A 15,937-nucleotide genomic window follows, 5' to 3' on the forward strand; every position below is an offset into this window, starting at 1 on the left:
AATTATTTATTGGCTCCACTCTTCAGATACAAAATGGTACCACCTGGAGGCTGCATCTTGCCTCTCATCATCTCTTGAGGCCTTGGTCTCCTCTGGCCTCCCCCTCTCCCCCTCTGAATTCACCAACAACCCAATTGTCATTGACACGCTCAAGATTTGGTCCCAGTTCAGACAGACTTTTGGATTTAACGGGTTTCTTTACACTAGCCCTATTCTTAATAATCACCTCTTCCTCCCAGGTAAACTAGACTCTGGATTTATTGCTTGGCAAGGACGAGGGATATATACATTCAAGGATATGTACATAAATGGTATATTTGCAAGTTTCGAAAACTTATCACTGAAGTTTATTCTTCCTTGGTCTGACTTGTTTCGTTACTTTCAAATCCGACACTTTCTCAGGAGTCACGACCCCAAATTTCCAAACGTGTAATCTAGGGATAAATTCTTTTCTATCTGGAATCCGGTGCTGGCGTACCTAGACGAACTCAAAGTCATGCCTCCTTAATCTCATCAAGCAGGGTTCCTATTTACTTATTTTTTATTTATTTATTTATTTATTTACTTACTATTTTATTTTATTTTTTTTCCTAACTGAGGTTGCTTATGTAAAATATTTTGAATAGTGTGTGGCTTTAATAGCAGTGCAAGGTTTAATGACTTTTCTGTTTCTTCGGTTGGGTGTCCCTGATGTTGATGGTTTGTGGGGTGGGTCATGGGAAGGGGGTTGAGTGTGTGTTCGATTTATATAAATGGAAAAAAAAAAAATATGAGCAGTATTCTAATGATACTTCTTTCTCATGGATCTGTTATATATTAGTGCTCAATAAAAAGATTTATGAAATAAAGCTTGAAAAAAGTAAGAAATTAGATTATTTTTTCATATTTTCATAGAATAACTGACAACGTACATATTTGGGGTATATCGTGATATATATCGTTATCGTGATATAGGATTTTTTTCATGTCGCCCAGCACTATTTCTAAACTTTATTTTGACAGAAAAGCAGGAAAAAATAAACTTTTTTCAAGACTGTAAGGATGTTATTTTATTTTGTCAATTAAATAACAAAATAAAATTCTGAACTAGATTCTCTGAGCATTAATTTGTAAAGCATATTAAAGTTTCCTCAGCATATTTCTGATGGAAAAGTTGAATTTTTTTGTTTTTAAAACACAAAGATCTATTTTCCTAATGACAATAAAACTGAAAATCTCAAACCTTTTACAGGCCTTCTGATGCTGCAGGGTTTTCTTTATGAAGTCAAACTAATTGTTTTCCAGTCAGACCCCAGGAAGGTTTTTCATCTTCAGGAGTTTAAATGTTTGTTCTTGGACAGATTTAAATAGAAGAACCCCCTCATGTTGTGACGTCTTTGTCCTGCAGCTCTACAACGCGGCGTCTCAGTCGAAGAGTCTCAGCGGACACAAAGTTCAGTTTGTTTCGTTTCCGTCATCTCTCTCCTACAAACACAAGTTCATCTACAGGAGCCCGGAGCTGCCGAACATCCTCAGGTACTGAGCAGGAACGTTCTCACAGCTCTGATGATGATGATGGGGGTGGTTCTCTTTTCATGTTCTGTTTTCATTTCTAGTGATTTCCTCGGATCAGCTCATCCCGTCGTCGCATGACCATAAACAGACTGTTTGCACCTCGTTTTCCATAAACAGTCATGTTTGTTTTACTGACAGAACTGAATATTCCTCCATTAGCAACACACGCACACACACACCATCCCATTCCCTCACACACTGGAAACACAGGGTTACCACGGTAACGGTTTTAACATCAGAGGAATCACAGCAGCCTGCAGGATGAGCCAACAGGAGGTATAAAGGTTTTTAGCTTTTCTGGCAGCTGAGCTGCCAACTCTTCTTCTTCTTCAAATGCATGATCTCTTCTTCTTCTGTTGTTTTATCTGATCACATGACCCACCTGTCTGCAGGCGGTTGTTTGTAAAACTTGTTTGAAGGCTGCTATGACTTGAAATAGAAATTAAATAATTGTTTTATGAAGCTGCCTGTGTGTCGTTTTTTACAAGAAAACGTTTCATCAGGAAGGGAACGAGTCAGAGAAATTAATTTGTGCTAAAAGTTTGACTGTAGAGGAAATAAGAAAGTTAAATAAAAGCAGTTCTATTGAAATAAAAGCCTAAGAGTCTGAATGTAATGAAAAATAAACAACTAGCATACCTGATCTGTTTGTCCTCAGAGTATATGCTGCAGATGACCCTCAGCTACTACCACACCAATGTTTAGGTCAAGATTTGTAAAACTGACTGAATTACAGACATTTTTGGATAAGGCTGAATAGCTGTGACCGCCATTTTAAATCGGGTTGACTTCAAAAGGTATTCAGTTATAGATGTTAATCCAGTCATTACGTTCTGAGTTTCAATAAAATCTGTCCAGTTGTTCACAAGATATTTTGCTAACAGACATGAACACACACAATGACATTACAGCCCATCTTTCAGCATCAAGTGATAAATAAGATTTATGACAAACAGCTGATGATTCTCAGTTTATTCCAAATTTCAGGTCCTACAGGATTTTTAAGGTTATAATGTTCCTGTGTCTCTAGCATTCAGATCGTTCTGATTAGAAACATTTTGTTTTTAAAGAACAGAAAACTTTCCATTCACTCACTGTTCATATAAAGTTTTTGTTGTTAAGCGCAGAAGCTGTAAAGTGCTGTTCTTTCTAATAAAAAAAAAAAAATTGCAGAATTTCTTCTTTCAGCTGAAACAGAAATAGTCACTTTTTCTGCTGTTTTGAAAAGTAAAAAGAAATGACCAAAGCCAGAGTAAAAAATCTTTATTAGACAAATTAAAGTTTCGTCGGAACAATTTCATATAGAAAAGAGAACAATCCTGAGTTTTGTCATGAAGTGAGAAATGTTGCTTTTATTTCAGAGCACAGAAACATTTTCAGCTCTAGACTTTTACCTGTCGGATTTTTATCTGAAACAGAAACAGAACAAACATTCATTTTAATGTGACAGTTTTAAGAGGAAATGATAAATGTTCAAATTAAAAATAGAGAAATCACTGAGAAACTCAATCCTGAGTTCTGATGTTGGATGTAAAAAGGTCATAAAGCAAAGAAAGAAGCAAAGTGACTTGACAGCTTTGAAAGATAAACCCAGATTTTAATCTGATTTAGTAAAAATGACATTAAAGTTCCTGTTTTTGGTCACTTTTTAAAGGTGAAGCTCTAAAAGACATGATTAGATCTGAAATAAAGTCGCTGATGTTAACCATCTGATTAAACTGATGATTTTTCTTATTAATCCAGTTTCCATGGTGACAGTATCCATGTTGCAGCTGCCTTTAACATGTTTTCAGCAACATGTGAGAGGAGTGAAGACTCAGAACCTGTGGTTCTACAAACACAGAGGTCAAAGGTCAGAGGAGTGTTTATATGAAATGATGTAAAACTGCACTTCCTGTTTGTTTCCTGGTTTTACTTGTTGCTCCTGAATAGGACAAAAACAAAGAAAACATGCTAAAGATAACCTGAGTATTTCTGTTTAAACCTGAAATAAACGTTTTGCTGTTTGTGACCCTCGGTGAACAGTCGGCTTAAAATTAGAACCGGTTTGTTTAAATCTGAGTTTGGGTCAGAACTTTGTTCCTGTTCAAAGAAAAATGTAAAAAAACCTTCCTGTTAACAAAATAAAGAAAAAGAGCCAAAACAAGAAAGTTTGTGGAAATGTCTTGGTTCTGTCTTAGATCCTTGCAGGAGAACGGGAACAGTCCAGTTCTTCAGGTCTGGGACTCAAACTTCAGCTCGTTGGGCGGCGGGATTTTCACGTCAGACGGCTCGACGCCCCAGATCTCACGGGCGTACTGACTGATGGTTCTGTCGCTGGAGAACTTCCCCGAGGCTCCGATGTTCCGTATCACCATCCTGGTCCACTCTCTGGGGTTCTACAGGGAACCACAAGAAGAGTTCTACACATCAGAGCTTTTAGATTTATGTGAAATGAAAAGTTTATCACCAGTCATGCTGTTTGAGGGTAAGAACCGACAACACTGAAGGTACCGTCAGCAGTTCGATAAAGGAGTATTTCAGAAAGTTTTTAGAGCGGGGACCACCACTGATCAACTTCGGTTACAAAAGCTCAGCTTTTCAAACCTAAACTAAATTGTTGTCAACAAAAAACAGAATCAGTCAGAAACAGTTTGAGATAAAGGTTTCACAGATCACAAAAAGTGTAATTCTTTGTTATCTGGGTGTCCAAAAAACTCCCCCCAAAACATCTTAAGTTGATCCAAAATGCTGCTGCCAGAGTTCTGATGAGAGTTAGGAGGAGAGATCAGAGTTCTCCAGTTTTAGCTTCTCTTTATTGGCTCCCTGTCAAATTCAGAATAGAATTTAAAATCTTACTTCTAACAAAAAGCTGACAGCAACCAAGCTCTATCTTATATTAAAGATCTTATTGATCCATATTTTCCCCTCACAGAGCAGTTTGTTCTCAGACTGGAGGTTTACTTGTGGTTCCTAGAGTTTCTAAAAGTAGAACAGGAGGCAGAACTTTCAGCTATCAGGCTCCTCTCTTGTGGAACCAAGTTTAATTATTCAGGTGTAATGTAATGCAGTATATATGGGTGTGGTATATTTTAATACGTGTAATACGGTGCAGTATATCGGTGGTATAGCTGGGGTGGTATTACCGCATAAAGTTCACTGACTCGTTCCTGACATCGGACATAATCTTCATAATCTGCGAACACCTTAAACCTGCAGGAGAAACAAATGTCAGACCTGGTTCTGGTTCTGTTCTGTTCTCGTCTTCAGTCTTCAGAACACCTGGGCTCACCTGTCGTGGTACAGCAGCATCTCTGTCAGCCCTTTGAACAGTTCTGGTTCTGCGGGACTAAAGAAACCGGTCCGGATCTGGTCCACGGCCAGTTTCAGCTCTGGCAGACGGTTGTAGAACTCTGTGGCGACATAGCTGCAGGAAACAGGAAGTGATGTCATTTAGAAGCCTTATCTGTCAACACCTTCAGAAAACTTCAGGTGTAATATGTTCGTTTTGATTTTCAAACATGTGAAACAGAGTTTTAATCAGATCAGCGTCTCTTTGGATAAAAACAGGTTGTGAAACTGAGGTTTCTTGTGATCCACTATGTTTCTCTTGTTTCCAGCTCAGAGTTTAAACTTTAAATCAAAGAAGTTTTTGTTAAAAACAGAATCAGTTTTTTCTCCTTTTGTTGCCCAAAGATCCAGAAACTGATCAGAGCAAAGTTTCTGTTCATTTATCGCTTTGTTGTTTGTTTTTTAAAAAGTTTTTTGTTTAATATAAAAATATATATTTTTCTTCTGTACAACGGAACAGATTTTAGTTATTTTCTTGTGTTTTGTGTTGATTTTTATCCCATAATCTAAACTAAATATTTTAAATAATTTGGTTTTGTGTTTTTTGTCAAAAGCACTTTAAACTGCAATTATTTATGTGAAAGCTTTCATAAAAACTCATATTTAAATAAATAAAATGTTAAAAAATAAAAAAAAAAATAAAGGTGATGCCTTCAGGGACACTGTTAAATAAACTCTGATCTCTTTTATTAAATTGTAATTTTTATAATTTCCTTTTTACCATCTGAACAATATTTTTTATCTTATTTCAAATAGATTTTAACAAGATTAAAAACAACCTGAAATAACCTGAGAGGATCCAAATATTAAAAAGAAATTCTTATTTTTATTTTCAGTTTCAGTAAAAGTGTCATGTATTAAAACTTTTATTAAAATTTTTAAACAAAGAAATTTGATCTTTTAAACCTTTAAAAACATTTTAATGACATGTTTGCCACATTAAGGAATCCAAAGTTCACAATCTTTTTTTGTTGTTAATTTTAAATTTTAAGGATAATTAAAAGTTTAAAAGAACAATATTAATGTTAAATGGTGAGAATCATTTTCAGGTTAATCTACTAAATTATTCTGACTGTAAATTAAATATTATGGGGTTAATTTCACAAAAATCAGAACTAATCATCGCATTTTGGGGAAACTAATGAAATTTTTAAAAATAATTATCTTATGGATCAAATCAAAAACAGTATGATTCAGATTAGAAAAAGTGACTGAAGGCTGCAGCTGCATGAATTCCAGACTAAAAGTCTGTCCGCGATGTGTTCAGGAACAGTGACCTCATCATCTCACTGACAACAGGAAGTGACCTCACCCCCTCCGGTCCAGCTCCTCCACGTCGGACACCCTCATCCCGAAGATGAAGAGGTTCTCCTCTCCGGCCTCCTCGGCCATCTCCACCGTGGCTCCGTCCATGGTTCCGATGGTCAGGGCACCATTCAGCATGAACTTCATGTTTCCGGTTCCGGACGCCTCGGTTCCTGCGGTGGAGATCTGCTCTGACAGATCTGCAGCCGGGATCACTGAACCGGAAACAGGAAGAGTCAACGAGAGGCAAAAAAATGAGGAAAAAAACAAACAAAACAGGACTGATGTTCTTATGTTCTCACCCCTCTCAGCCAGAGACACTCTGTAGTTCTCCAGGAAGACCACCTTCAGTTTGTCTCCCACCGCTGGGTCATTGTTGATCACCTGACCCACCGACGTGATCAGTTTGATGATCATCTTGGCCATGTGGTATCCTGGAGCCGCCTGCAGGGGGCGACACAGGAAACACAGGGTGAAAACACTGACGTCTGACTCAACAGAACTCGGGTGGAAACGTGCAGCACCTTCCCTCCGATGATCACTGTTCGAGGAACAAATGGTTTGTCGGGGTGAAGTTTGAGTCCTGAGAAAAAGAAGTCAGAGTGATCTGAGACTCCAGCAGGGGGCAGCACCCTCACATAAACCACAGGACAGACAGACGGACACCTATGGGCCTGGGTTCTTACGGTTGTAGAGTGTGATGGCGTGCAGACAGTTGAGCACCTGCCGCTTGTACTCGTGGATCCTCTTCACCTGGATGTCAAAGATGGAGTCCGGGTTCACCTTCACCTGCTGGACTTTCTCCAGGAAGGAGACGAACTTCAGCTTGTTTTCCTGCGGACAGAGGTGGAACACGGGTCAGAGGACAGACAGCCAGACAAGAGGACGCATTTGTGTCTCCACCTGTTTGACTCTGGCCACGTCTCTGATGAAGGACTCTTCGTCTATGAACTGCAGGACGTTCTTCAGCTGGTTCAGGTCAGTGAAGAAGTCCTCTCCGATCCGCTGCGGGAAGAAAACCAACACAAACGTATCAAACCATCTCAACGGGTAAACCTGTTGCCGTGACAGCAGCAGATAATTACCTCGGAGATGACGTCAGTCAGGCCGGGGTTACACAGCAGCAGCCAGCGGCGCGGGGTGATGCCGTTGGTTTTATTCTGAAACTTGTCTGGCTCCACCTGGTGGAAGTCTTTAAACCTGTAGAAGAAGAAGAGTTTCTGAATGTCCAGAAGAACGTCTCTCTTCATCAGCGAGCAGATCCATGCGTGACAGATCTGTGGACTCACACTGTGTTCTTTACGATGTCCGAGTGGATCTGAGCCACCCCGTTAACGGCGTGAGACCCCACCACGCACAGGTGGGCCATGTTGATCCGCTTCGGGTCTCCCTCCTCGATCAGAGACATCCGGCGACGCCGGTCCTCGTCTCCGGGGAACAGGACCTCAATCCTCTGAGGCACAAACAGTTTTATTAAACAAAACAGACCAGAGGACACCAGAGAACGCTGTCAGTGGGGGTCAGAGGTCAGCGGTCTTACATCCAGGTGTCTCTGGTTGATCTCGTAAATGATCTGCAGGTGTCGCGGCAGCAGCTGTTCAAACAAGGAGACGGGCCAGCGCTCCAACGCCTCAGGCAGAACCGTGTGGTTGGTGTACGCACAGGTCCGACAGGTGACATCCCAGGCCTGCGCGTGCATGCACACAAACACACGCACACACAGGGGCTCAGAAAATATTAAGAAACTCTCTGTGTGTCCTCAAACATCTCTGACCTTGTCCCAGTCCAGCTTCTCAATGTCCACCAGGATCCGCATCAGCTCAGGGATGGCCAGAGCCGGGTGGGTGTCGTTGAGCTGGATCGCCACCTATCGGGACAGGATGGGACGGGCACCATGGAAGAAGACAGGGATCAGAACGTTTTTCAGATGTATAAAACAAACCGAGAGTTTGAAGAAAAGAGAAACGAGTGACACATCTGTAAACGCTGAAGCTCTTGTCCAATCAGCAGCCTTCAGTGCTACAAGCATCTCTACGGCTTCTCACCTTCTCGGGAAATGAGTCGAAGGACTTCCGGATCGGGTCTCTGCAGCCCAACTTTGAGGACTTGAACCGGCGGATGACGTCCTGCAGAGTGGCGGCAACCACAAAGTACTCCTGCTTCAGACGCAGCTCCTTCCCCTCAAAGAACTGCAAACAAACAAACAAGCAAGCATACAACAGATCAACAATCCTCCAATCAGAGACTCTGAAACCAGCTGTGTTAGGGTCTGGATTGTCAAACTCACGTTGTCGTTGGGGTAAAGCACCCTGGATATGTTCTCAGCCAGGTTTCTGTCCAAAACCGCTTGGATGTAACCTCCTGTATTAACTGTGGAGCAGAACCAGAGAGTCAGAACCTGAAGTGGACCTGCAGTAAGTTAACAGAACATCTGATAGTCTAGGATTGGGTGACCTCCTGTCATGGGTCAGATGAGCTGCAGAAGCCTTCATCCTCTTTAGCAGGGGGTCAAACTCAGCATCACAGGGGACCAAAATTAAAAACTTGATCCTCTCAGAGGGCCAATCTCAATCAATATTTATTGAAAAGAAATACCTAAATCAACCCTGGTTTGGCATCAAAATATCAAACACCTTTTCCCAGTAACATATATAGAATTTAGAACAAACACAGTTTAATGAAAAGAAGAAAAATAGATCAAACCTAATAAGAGACATCATTAGCATCCATTTCTGAGTTTATCTCTATTAAAACATCTTAAACGCCATCATCAACAAAACTCTGATCATTCAGCTACTAACATTACCTTTGAAACAAGAAAACAGAAAAAGACGACATGCATTAAAGCAGATTCATAGTTTCTCTGATGCACATTAACGCAAGTCAGATATCAGATATTGTTTCTTGACTGCAAGTTTATCAACACGAGTTCGATCGGTCCCATTAGATGTTCTCTGTTGTTCTTTTCATGTCAAAATCAAAGATTACTGAGAAATTAAAGCTTCATTTTCTTGGCTTCAGAGTAACCGTCACAGGAAGACTTCATTAAACAAAATGAGAAGCGACAGAGACTCGATCTGTCCCAAACCGGAGAGCCAGATCTAATAATATTTAAATGTTATCTTAGGGGGCCAGATAAAATGTTACCAAGGGCCGGATCTGGCCTGCGTACCTTGAGTTTGACACATGTGCTCTTCAGGCTCTGGATCTGATCCTCATAGTAATATAAACGGTCTGAACAGAACCTGTCAGGTTCTGGCTGAGTGAACAGAACCCTGGATGAGGGGCAGGATTTTAGATCTTATAGATCAGGTCTTCAGCTGATAAAACCATACATGTATAAAAGTTTTGCCTGATATTTCAACACTGTGAGGAAAACTCTTCCTTCCTGCCGTTCCTCGGCATACTGGACCTGAAATCGTCCATTACGTCCTCTTATTTGTTCCAACACGAGTCCCGGTCAACAGCAGTCTAATGTGACACAAAGAAGAAGTTCCATTTTGTCTTCAGTCCACAAAAAGGACTCTGTTTGTTTTTTTCTTTTCGGGCTCGGAGCATCTGCTCTCCATCATTATCTTTGTATTCTTCTCCTTCTTCTTCTTTCAGAGGACCATCTGCCTCAGAATGAAGATCTGAACATCTTCATCTCTGCACCTCCAGCTCCTCCTGCCGTCTTTTTGTTAGAGCCTCTGTCTCACCACCATTCTGTAAACTAGTGATGGGCAAATTGAAGCCGAAGCTCCGACGCATATATCGAAAAAGACAACACAGTGTTTCAGAAGCTCTGTGTCGGAGCGTGATTCGTTCGGCAAAAGTCACGTGATCAATGACGTCCGAAGCTTCGAAAGTGTTAAAGTTAAGTCACTGCCTGATTCAAAAGGTTTAGAAGGATGTGAATCATTGGCGGGATTTGTGGTGTGTTTTGGAGAAAAAGTAGTGCGTAATAACGAACCAGCGAGATAGTGATACATGGAGCCAGTGAGGAAAAGAGGATGTTCTGCCTGAGTTTATTTATATACACCATAACTTTATTCTTTCACCCACAAAAAATACCTGTTCAAAGCAGCACAGTGAAAACAGACAGAAATATCTCATGATATTAAACAGCTTTCAACTCTGTCATGATAAAGCGCTTCATTTTGTTTCTTCAAGCGGTTCTTCATACTTTTTGCCACAAGATAGCGCCAAGTAGGACTGTGTTGGAAAGCATCGAATAATGAACCCTTTTCCAAAGCAAACTTCAGTGCTTCAGGAAAGCTTCATTTGCCCATCACTACTGTAAACCTTCCCTTTCACCCCTGCAGCTCCCCTCTTGTCCCACTGACCTCCATCCGCTCCACCCTGCTGCTGCTGTCCATTCTTCACCTCTCAACACTTTGGAAGTCGACCCCGGGAACTTAAACTCATCCACCATCTCCCTCTAATTCACACACATTGATTCTGTCGTTTCATTGCAGTTCTATCCTCTCCACACTCTCTTCCACCTGATCCCTACTCTCACTACAGAGGTTGTCTGGTGAAATCCTAATGGGTTTTGCTGAGCTCCTAGCCTATTTCAACTCATTATAAACACTTTTATTAGAGGTGTAACGTTACGCCTAAGTCACGGTTTGATACAACAGGAAAATGAAACAAACCAACAGGTTTTTGTTGTTCTTGTTGTTGTTGTTTAACCAACCAATAACCAGAACCTTCCAGAACCAGATGCAGAAAAATAAACCAGTATTGTTAATGGGGAGCCTCTGAGATCACAGGTCAAACAACACACTGCTGCTTTTCTATATGAAGAAGTTTAGACACCCTTATTGTGGTGATTATCAGATTAAAACAAAACATGAGCTGCTCCTCAAGATGAGACAAGATGAGACAAAATGAGACAGACTGTGACCAACGTATTCGTCCAAAACATCTGTACTGTGACAGTGCGATACGAATAGATGTACCATTACACCATTGACTTTTAATCCTACATTTATTTGGGGGGGGGATAATTGTTTAAAGTATTTTAGCTTTTAAATAACTTTCCTGACTTTTTAACTTATAAAATCAATAAGTATAATATTATAGCTTGTGGTTAAAGTGAACACGAACACTTGGGTCATTTGACGAGCAGCTTCTTCGTTGTGCAGTTTGAGTTTTACTCTTTGAAACTGATCCGTGGTCAGACTCACAGTTCTGCAGGTTGAAGTCATTCGGAGCTTTGGCCGACCACAGTCTCATTGTGTTCACCGTGTTGTTACGGTAACCAGGAACCGGAGTGTCATAGGGCATTGCCAGCACCACCTGCACACATACACACACAGTTAGCAAATTATTTCTGACCTCTGACAGTTGTTATAATCAAAAAATGCTCAGGATTTTTTTTTTCTGATGATTCAAATAAGTTAATCAGTTTAGGAGCTGAAGTCTGTGTGTGTGTGTGTGTGTGTACCACCTGGGTGTGGGTCCACTTCATCCCGCTCTCCGTCCTCTCCACTCGGCCGTAGAAATGAACAGGCAGCATGTACTCTGGCCTCGCCTTCTCCCAGGGGTTGCCGTACCGCAGCCAATCATCTGCCTCCTCCACCTGCAGGAAGGCGGAGCAACACGTCTCACACACACACACACACACACAAGCTTACCCTGCCTCCAAGCACACCTGGTGCAGGTGATCTCCTCACCTGCCATCCGCTGCTGATCTTCTGGTTGAAGATGCCGTACTCGTAGCGGATTCCATAACCGTACGCCGCAAGGCCGAGCGTCGCCATGGAGTCCAAAAAACACGCTGCCGCAGACAGGAAGAGGAAGTTACAGTGACTGATGAGAGCTCACTACGGAGGGGTTTGTGTGAAAGGAGAAACATGAAGTTGATGTTCTTCAAAAGTTAGAACATTTATAAAGAGGGACTAAAATAAAAGAGAAACATTTGTAAACAAATAAATAAATAAAAATGTACAAAATGTAAAAAAACCAACACTTTAAAACAAATAGAATTAACAATAATGCAATTTAGACAAAAAGAATGAATAGGGGTTCCTTTTAAGAAGAATAAATATACAGGAAAAATATAAAAACTGCTGAAATCAAATGTTTACACCCCCAGCAGCCACAAAGGCCAGAAACTACAGGAGATCTCTGAGTTAATTGGATGCATTTTAAGACACACCTCTTCTTTGTGAGACATCACGGGGAAAATCGAAAGAAATCAGCAGAGATATCAGGAGGAAAACTGTTGACAGCCACAACTCTGATTCATCTTTGGTTCAGTTTCCAAATACCGCAGGAATGTCCTGCCGTCATTTGGTGTCAAATGTGTATCAACCCCAAACAAAAGTAGAAGAGCCTGAGAAGATGCTGCTGAAACATGTCAGAGAGTCATCATCCATAGTGGGCCAAATCCTGGGCCGGGTCCTGGGCCGGAAGGCCACACAGCGAGGAAGAAGCCATTTCTCCCAAAGCCAGATCACAGTTTGAACACAGGAACAAAGAGCTTCACTTTTGGGGACATGTCCTGTGAGTTGATGAAAGTAAAACTGAACTGTTTGGTTGTAACGATCATCGTTACATCTGGAGGAAGAAGGGAGAAGCTTGCACCACCCCAACAAACAAAATTCCATCAAAATGTTGTGAGAAAACTTGTGGAACGATTCCCAAAACGTTTGAGCCAAGTTGTACAGTTTGAAGCCAACACTACCAAATACTGAACATGGATGGAAACTTGTCACTTTGAAGAAAGTGATAAAAATTTCTCTCATTATTCAAACTTTTGAAAAATAGACATAATTTTTGGAATACTACCTGAACTAAAACAGAAAAGACTGAGTCAGTAGATGGAAATAACTCTACATTTCAACTCTACATTACTATACTTTATAAATAAATATTTTTATTATAGATTTTTCATACCAATACTAATATATATTACATAGATAGTATTTAATAAGTTTATTTTTAACAAGAATTTATACATTAATAATACTATTTACTAATAGACTAAATTATAAACTGTGTGATTTAATACATTATATGTTGTCATATTGTAACATAATTTATAGAGAATTTGTACAATAATTACTAATATTGTCATAAATTATTATATGTACAGTATTTAATATTAAGATAATTAATTAACTTAGGGACTTTTATTGTTTTGCTTGTACAGCTGCAAAATAATGAACATCCAGACTTTTGTTGGCTCTGAGGCTGGGAGTCCGGGCTCACCTGCCAGTCGTCCCAGTCCTCCGTTTCCCAGACCGGCGTCCTCTTCGATCTCCTCCAACTCTTCGATGTCCAACCCCAACTGCAGACAAACATCTGAAGTCAGACACGGTTCTGTTCCTGAGAAACTCCACCCGGGTCTAAACTGAGCCCTAGCAGGCTCTGCAGAACCAGGGCAGTCGTTACCTGGTACAGAGCTTCATCACAGGTGCTCTGCAGGCCAAGGTTGATCATGGTGTTCTGCAGAGCCCGGCCCATGTAGAACTCCAGAGATAGGTAGTACACCCTCTGAAGACAGAGCACAGAGACCTGGGGTTAAAGTTCACCTGCAGAACACCATGGCTCAGGGGAGCTGAAACAGAGATAAATCACCTGAGGGTCTGAGGAGCGTCACATACGCTTCACTTCAGTCAATCACATCGACCCCAGAAATACTCAAGTGACTAAAACATGCTTGGAAAACAATAAATATCAGCTCATGCAATCAGTTCATGCATTTTACAGCTGAACTCAACTAAAACCAACGGAGCAAATATCCAATTCCTGTCCAACATCATGTTATCAGGAACAGTATCAAGGAAATCATGCAATTACCAGAAAAATGGGTCCAATTTGGTCCAACTTCTCACAGCACAAAACTTTAATTAAACACAGCACGACAATCAACCAAGCTCAAAGAAGAGACTTTTAGTCGTTTCAAAACTATAACTACGCAGATTTACATCAGTTCTTCCTTGTTCCTCACCAGAGAAGGTCATACAGAAAGTCAAAGCAGACTCCATTCATTAATAAGACAACTTCTTGTTGTTGTCAAAGCTGCACAAATATTTAATGTTAATGCAATGTTCACGCTATTCTTAAATCGTTTTAAGACATTTGATCAAATCGGCTCAAGAGTTAAAAAAACAAACCTGAGTAAGTTTTCAGGAAATCACGATTTAAACAACTTCCCTCCCCTCCTTTCACTGCCCACAGCAGCGCTTACAGCTGCACAAGCAAAGTTTTTAAACTTGATTAAAATTTTAATTAAGAAACATTCAGTGTTCACATTTAATCCGAATTCACGGTCGGTGTCTAAACATCTAAAAAAACACCGAAAGATAGCGGTTTTAACGCTTTTCGTTAGTAGAAAATCAGATAATGTTTAATTTGTCACATTTTCAGCGGAGTTCCACACCACACCGGAAATCAGGCCGTCCGTTACCTTCGGGTCTTTCTCGTAGTAGTACTGCTGGGTTCGGATCCAGCGGCCCACCAGGTGGTCCCAGACGGTGTGGGCCAGCGCGAAGAAGTAGTCTCGGGGTGTCGCCACGTTCCGGTCTTTCACCAGAGTGAAGTGCAAGTGTCGGTTAAAGCTGCGCTTGATCTCGGCGATTTCTCCGAGCTCCGCGATGCCGCGGATACTGATCTGTTTCCGCTTCTCTTGGTCCGTTAGCGGCGCTGCCATCTTTACCGCACCGGCCTGAGGAGCGCGAGGAAGGTCTAGGGTCAGCTGAGGTTGCGAAGATGAGTGAAACACACCTGACAGGTGGAGCAGGAACAACTACAGAGGCGCCGCCCATAGACATTATAATGTCTGCGGGACCGCCCACATGGTGAGATAGGACGGGGCGTGGTCTAGTGTACGGGGCGTGGCTCGCGTTGAACTGCCCAACAAAGACAAATTATGCAAAGGAAAGAGATCTCACTCTGATGCTGTTTTCTGAGTACATTTACTACCTGCTATAAAACAGAGGGTCATCAATGAAAGATCTATATTTCCTTAATTAAATGCATATCGCCCGCCGCCTTTCATCTCAGTTTTAAATTAAATCAACTCATCATGAGAAATGGTGTTGCAACCGTTTTGGTCAAACTTTAAAAGTAACTTTACATCCAGTCACATGCTATCATGCAATCAGAGGTGGAAAGTAATGAATCACATTTACTGACATTACTGTAGCTGAGTGTTAGTTTTGTATTTACTTTTTAAGTAATTATTTAAATCTGTACTTTTACTTGAGTATGTTTTATTTCAAGTATTGTACTTAGTTACATTTGAAATCCCATCTGTTACTGAGTAAACGTGAATTAAAATCAGGAGAAGAGAAAAATGCGCACCAAAACACCTGTGATGACGGGTTTCTTCTTTACCAGAGTAAATGATCCAACTAGAAATGATGATGAGTGGCGAGGGAGTCTGACTTTAAATAAATTCATAGCGATTGTGTACAAACTCCATCCACTCAACGGGACATTTTATCCACCGACCTGGAACTAAACTCAGCAGACATGCACTTGTCAACATATCAACTGTTAACTGTCTGACAGCAAAACCTCCACCTCAACTTCTGTCCAAGTCCAACTAAAAATAATCAAATGGCCATGTTGAAGAGACACTCTGGCTCCAAGTTAAAGGAAGGAAGCTGCTTCAATTAGCTGTTAGCTCAGAGAGACTCAGACCTGCAGCCTGTGGTGGTGAGTTTAAAACACATTTGTTTGTTTTGTAAATTTAAACAAGGCTTTCATAGTTTAATAAGAAGTGCTGTGATCTAACCAGGCTTAAGCGTCC

The 15,937-nt window shown here is 41.0% G+C and overlaps 2 protein-coding genes across 2 annotated transcripts in view; one reads left to right on the plus strand and one right to left on the minus strand.

Moving 5' to 3' along the window:
• Positions 1–2,016, plus strand: part of abhd12 (abhydrolase domain containing 12, lysophospholipase) — a 40,721-nt gene extending 38,705 nt beyond the window's left edge. The window contains exons 11-12 of the mRNA XM_017433685.3: positions 1,388–1,515; positions 1,596–2,016. Of these exons, the coding sequence (XP_017289174.1) occupies positions 1,388–1,515; positions 1,596–1,632 (165 nt within the window). The 3' untranslated portion in view covers positions 1,633–2,016. The remainder of the gene's footprint in view (positions 1–1,387; positions 1,516–1,595) is intronic.
• A 785-nt stretch (positions 2,017–2,801) lies between these two features.
• Positions 2,802–14,941, minus strand: pygb (phosphorylase, glycogen; brain). Its single transcript, XM_017433684.3, has 20 exons — positions 14,591–14,941; positions 13,573–13,674; positions 13,390–13,468; positions 11,850–11,953; positions 11,624–11,755; positions 11,361–11,472; positions 8,477–8,559; positions 8,235–8,378; positions 7,964–8,056; positions 7,730–7,876; positions 7,479–7,642; positions 7,275–7,389; positions 7,093–7,194; positions 6,876–7,023; positions 6,714–6,772; positions 6,492–6,633; positions 6,197–6,404; positions 4,826–4,960; positions 4,680–4,746; positions 2,802–3,932 (listed from the first exon to the last, which is right to left on the minus strand). The coding sequence occupies exons 1-20, from the start codon at positions 14,831–14,833 to the stop codon at positions 3,768–3,770; spliced, it is 2,544 nt and encodes an 847-aa protein (XP_017289173.1). The 5' UTR covers positions 14,834–14,941; the 3' UTR covers positions 2,802–3,767.
• Between the last annotated feature and the right edge of the window lie 996 nt (positions 14,942–15,937).

This window comes from Kryptolebias marmoratus, linkage group LG22 (genome assembly GCF_001649575.2).
Source record: "Kryptolebias marmoratus isolate JLee-2015 linkage group LG22, ASM164957v2, whole genome shotgun sequence".
NCBI lineage: Eukaryota > Metazoa > Chordata > Actinopteri > Cyprinodontiformes > Rivulidae > Kryptolebias > Kryptolebias marmoratus.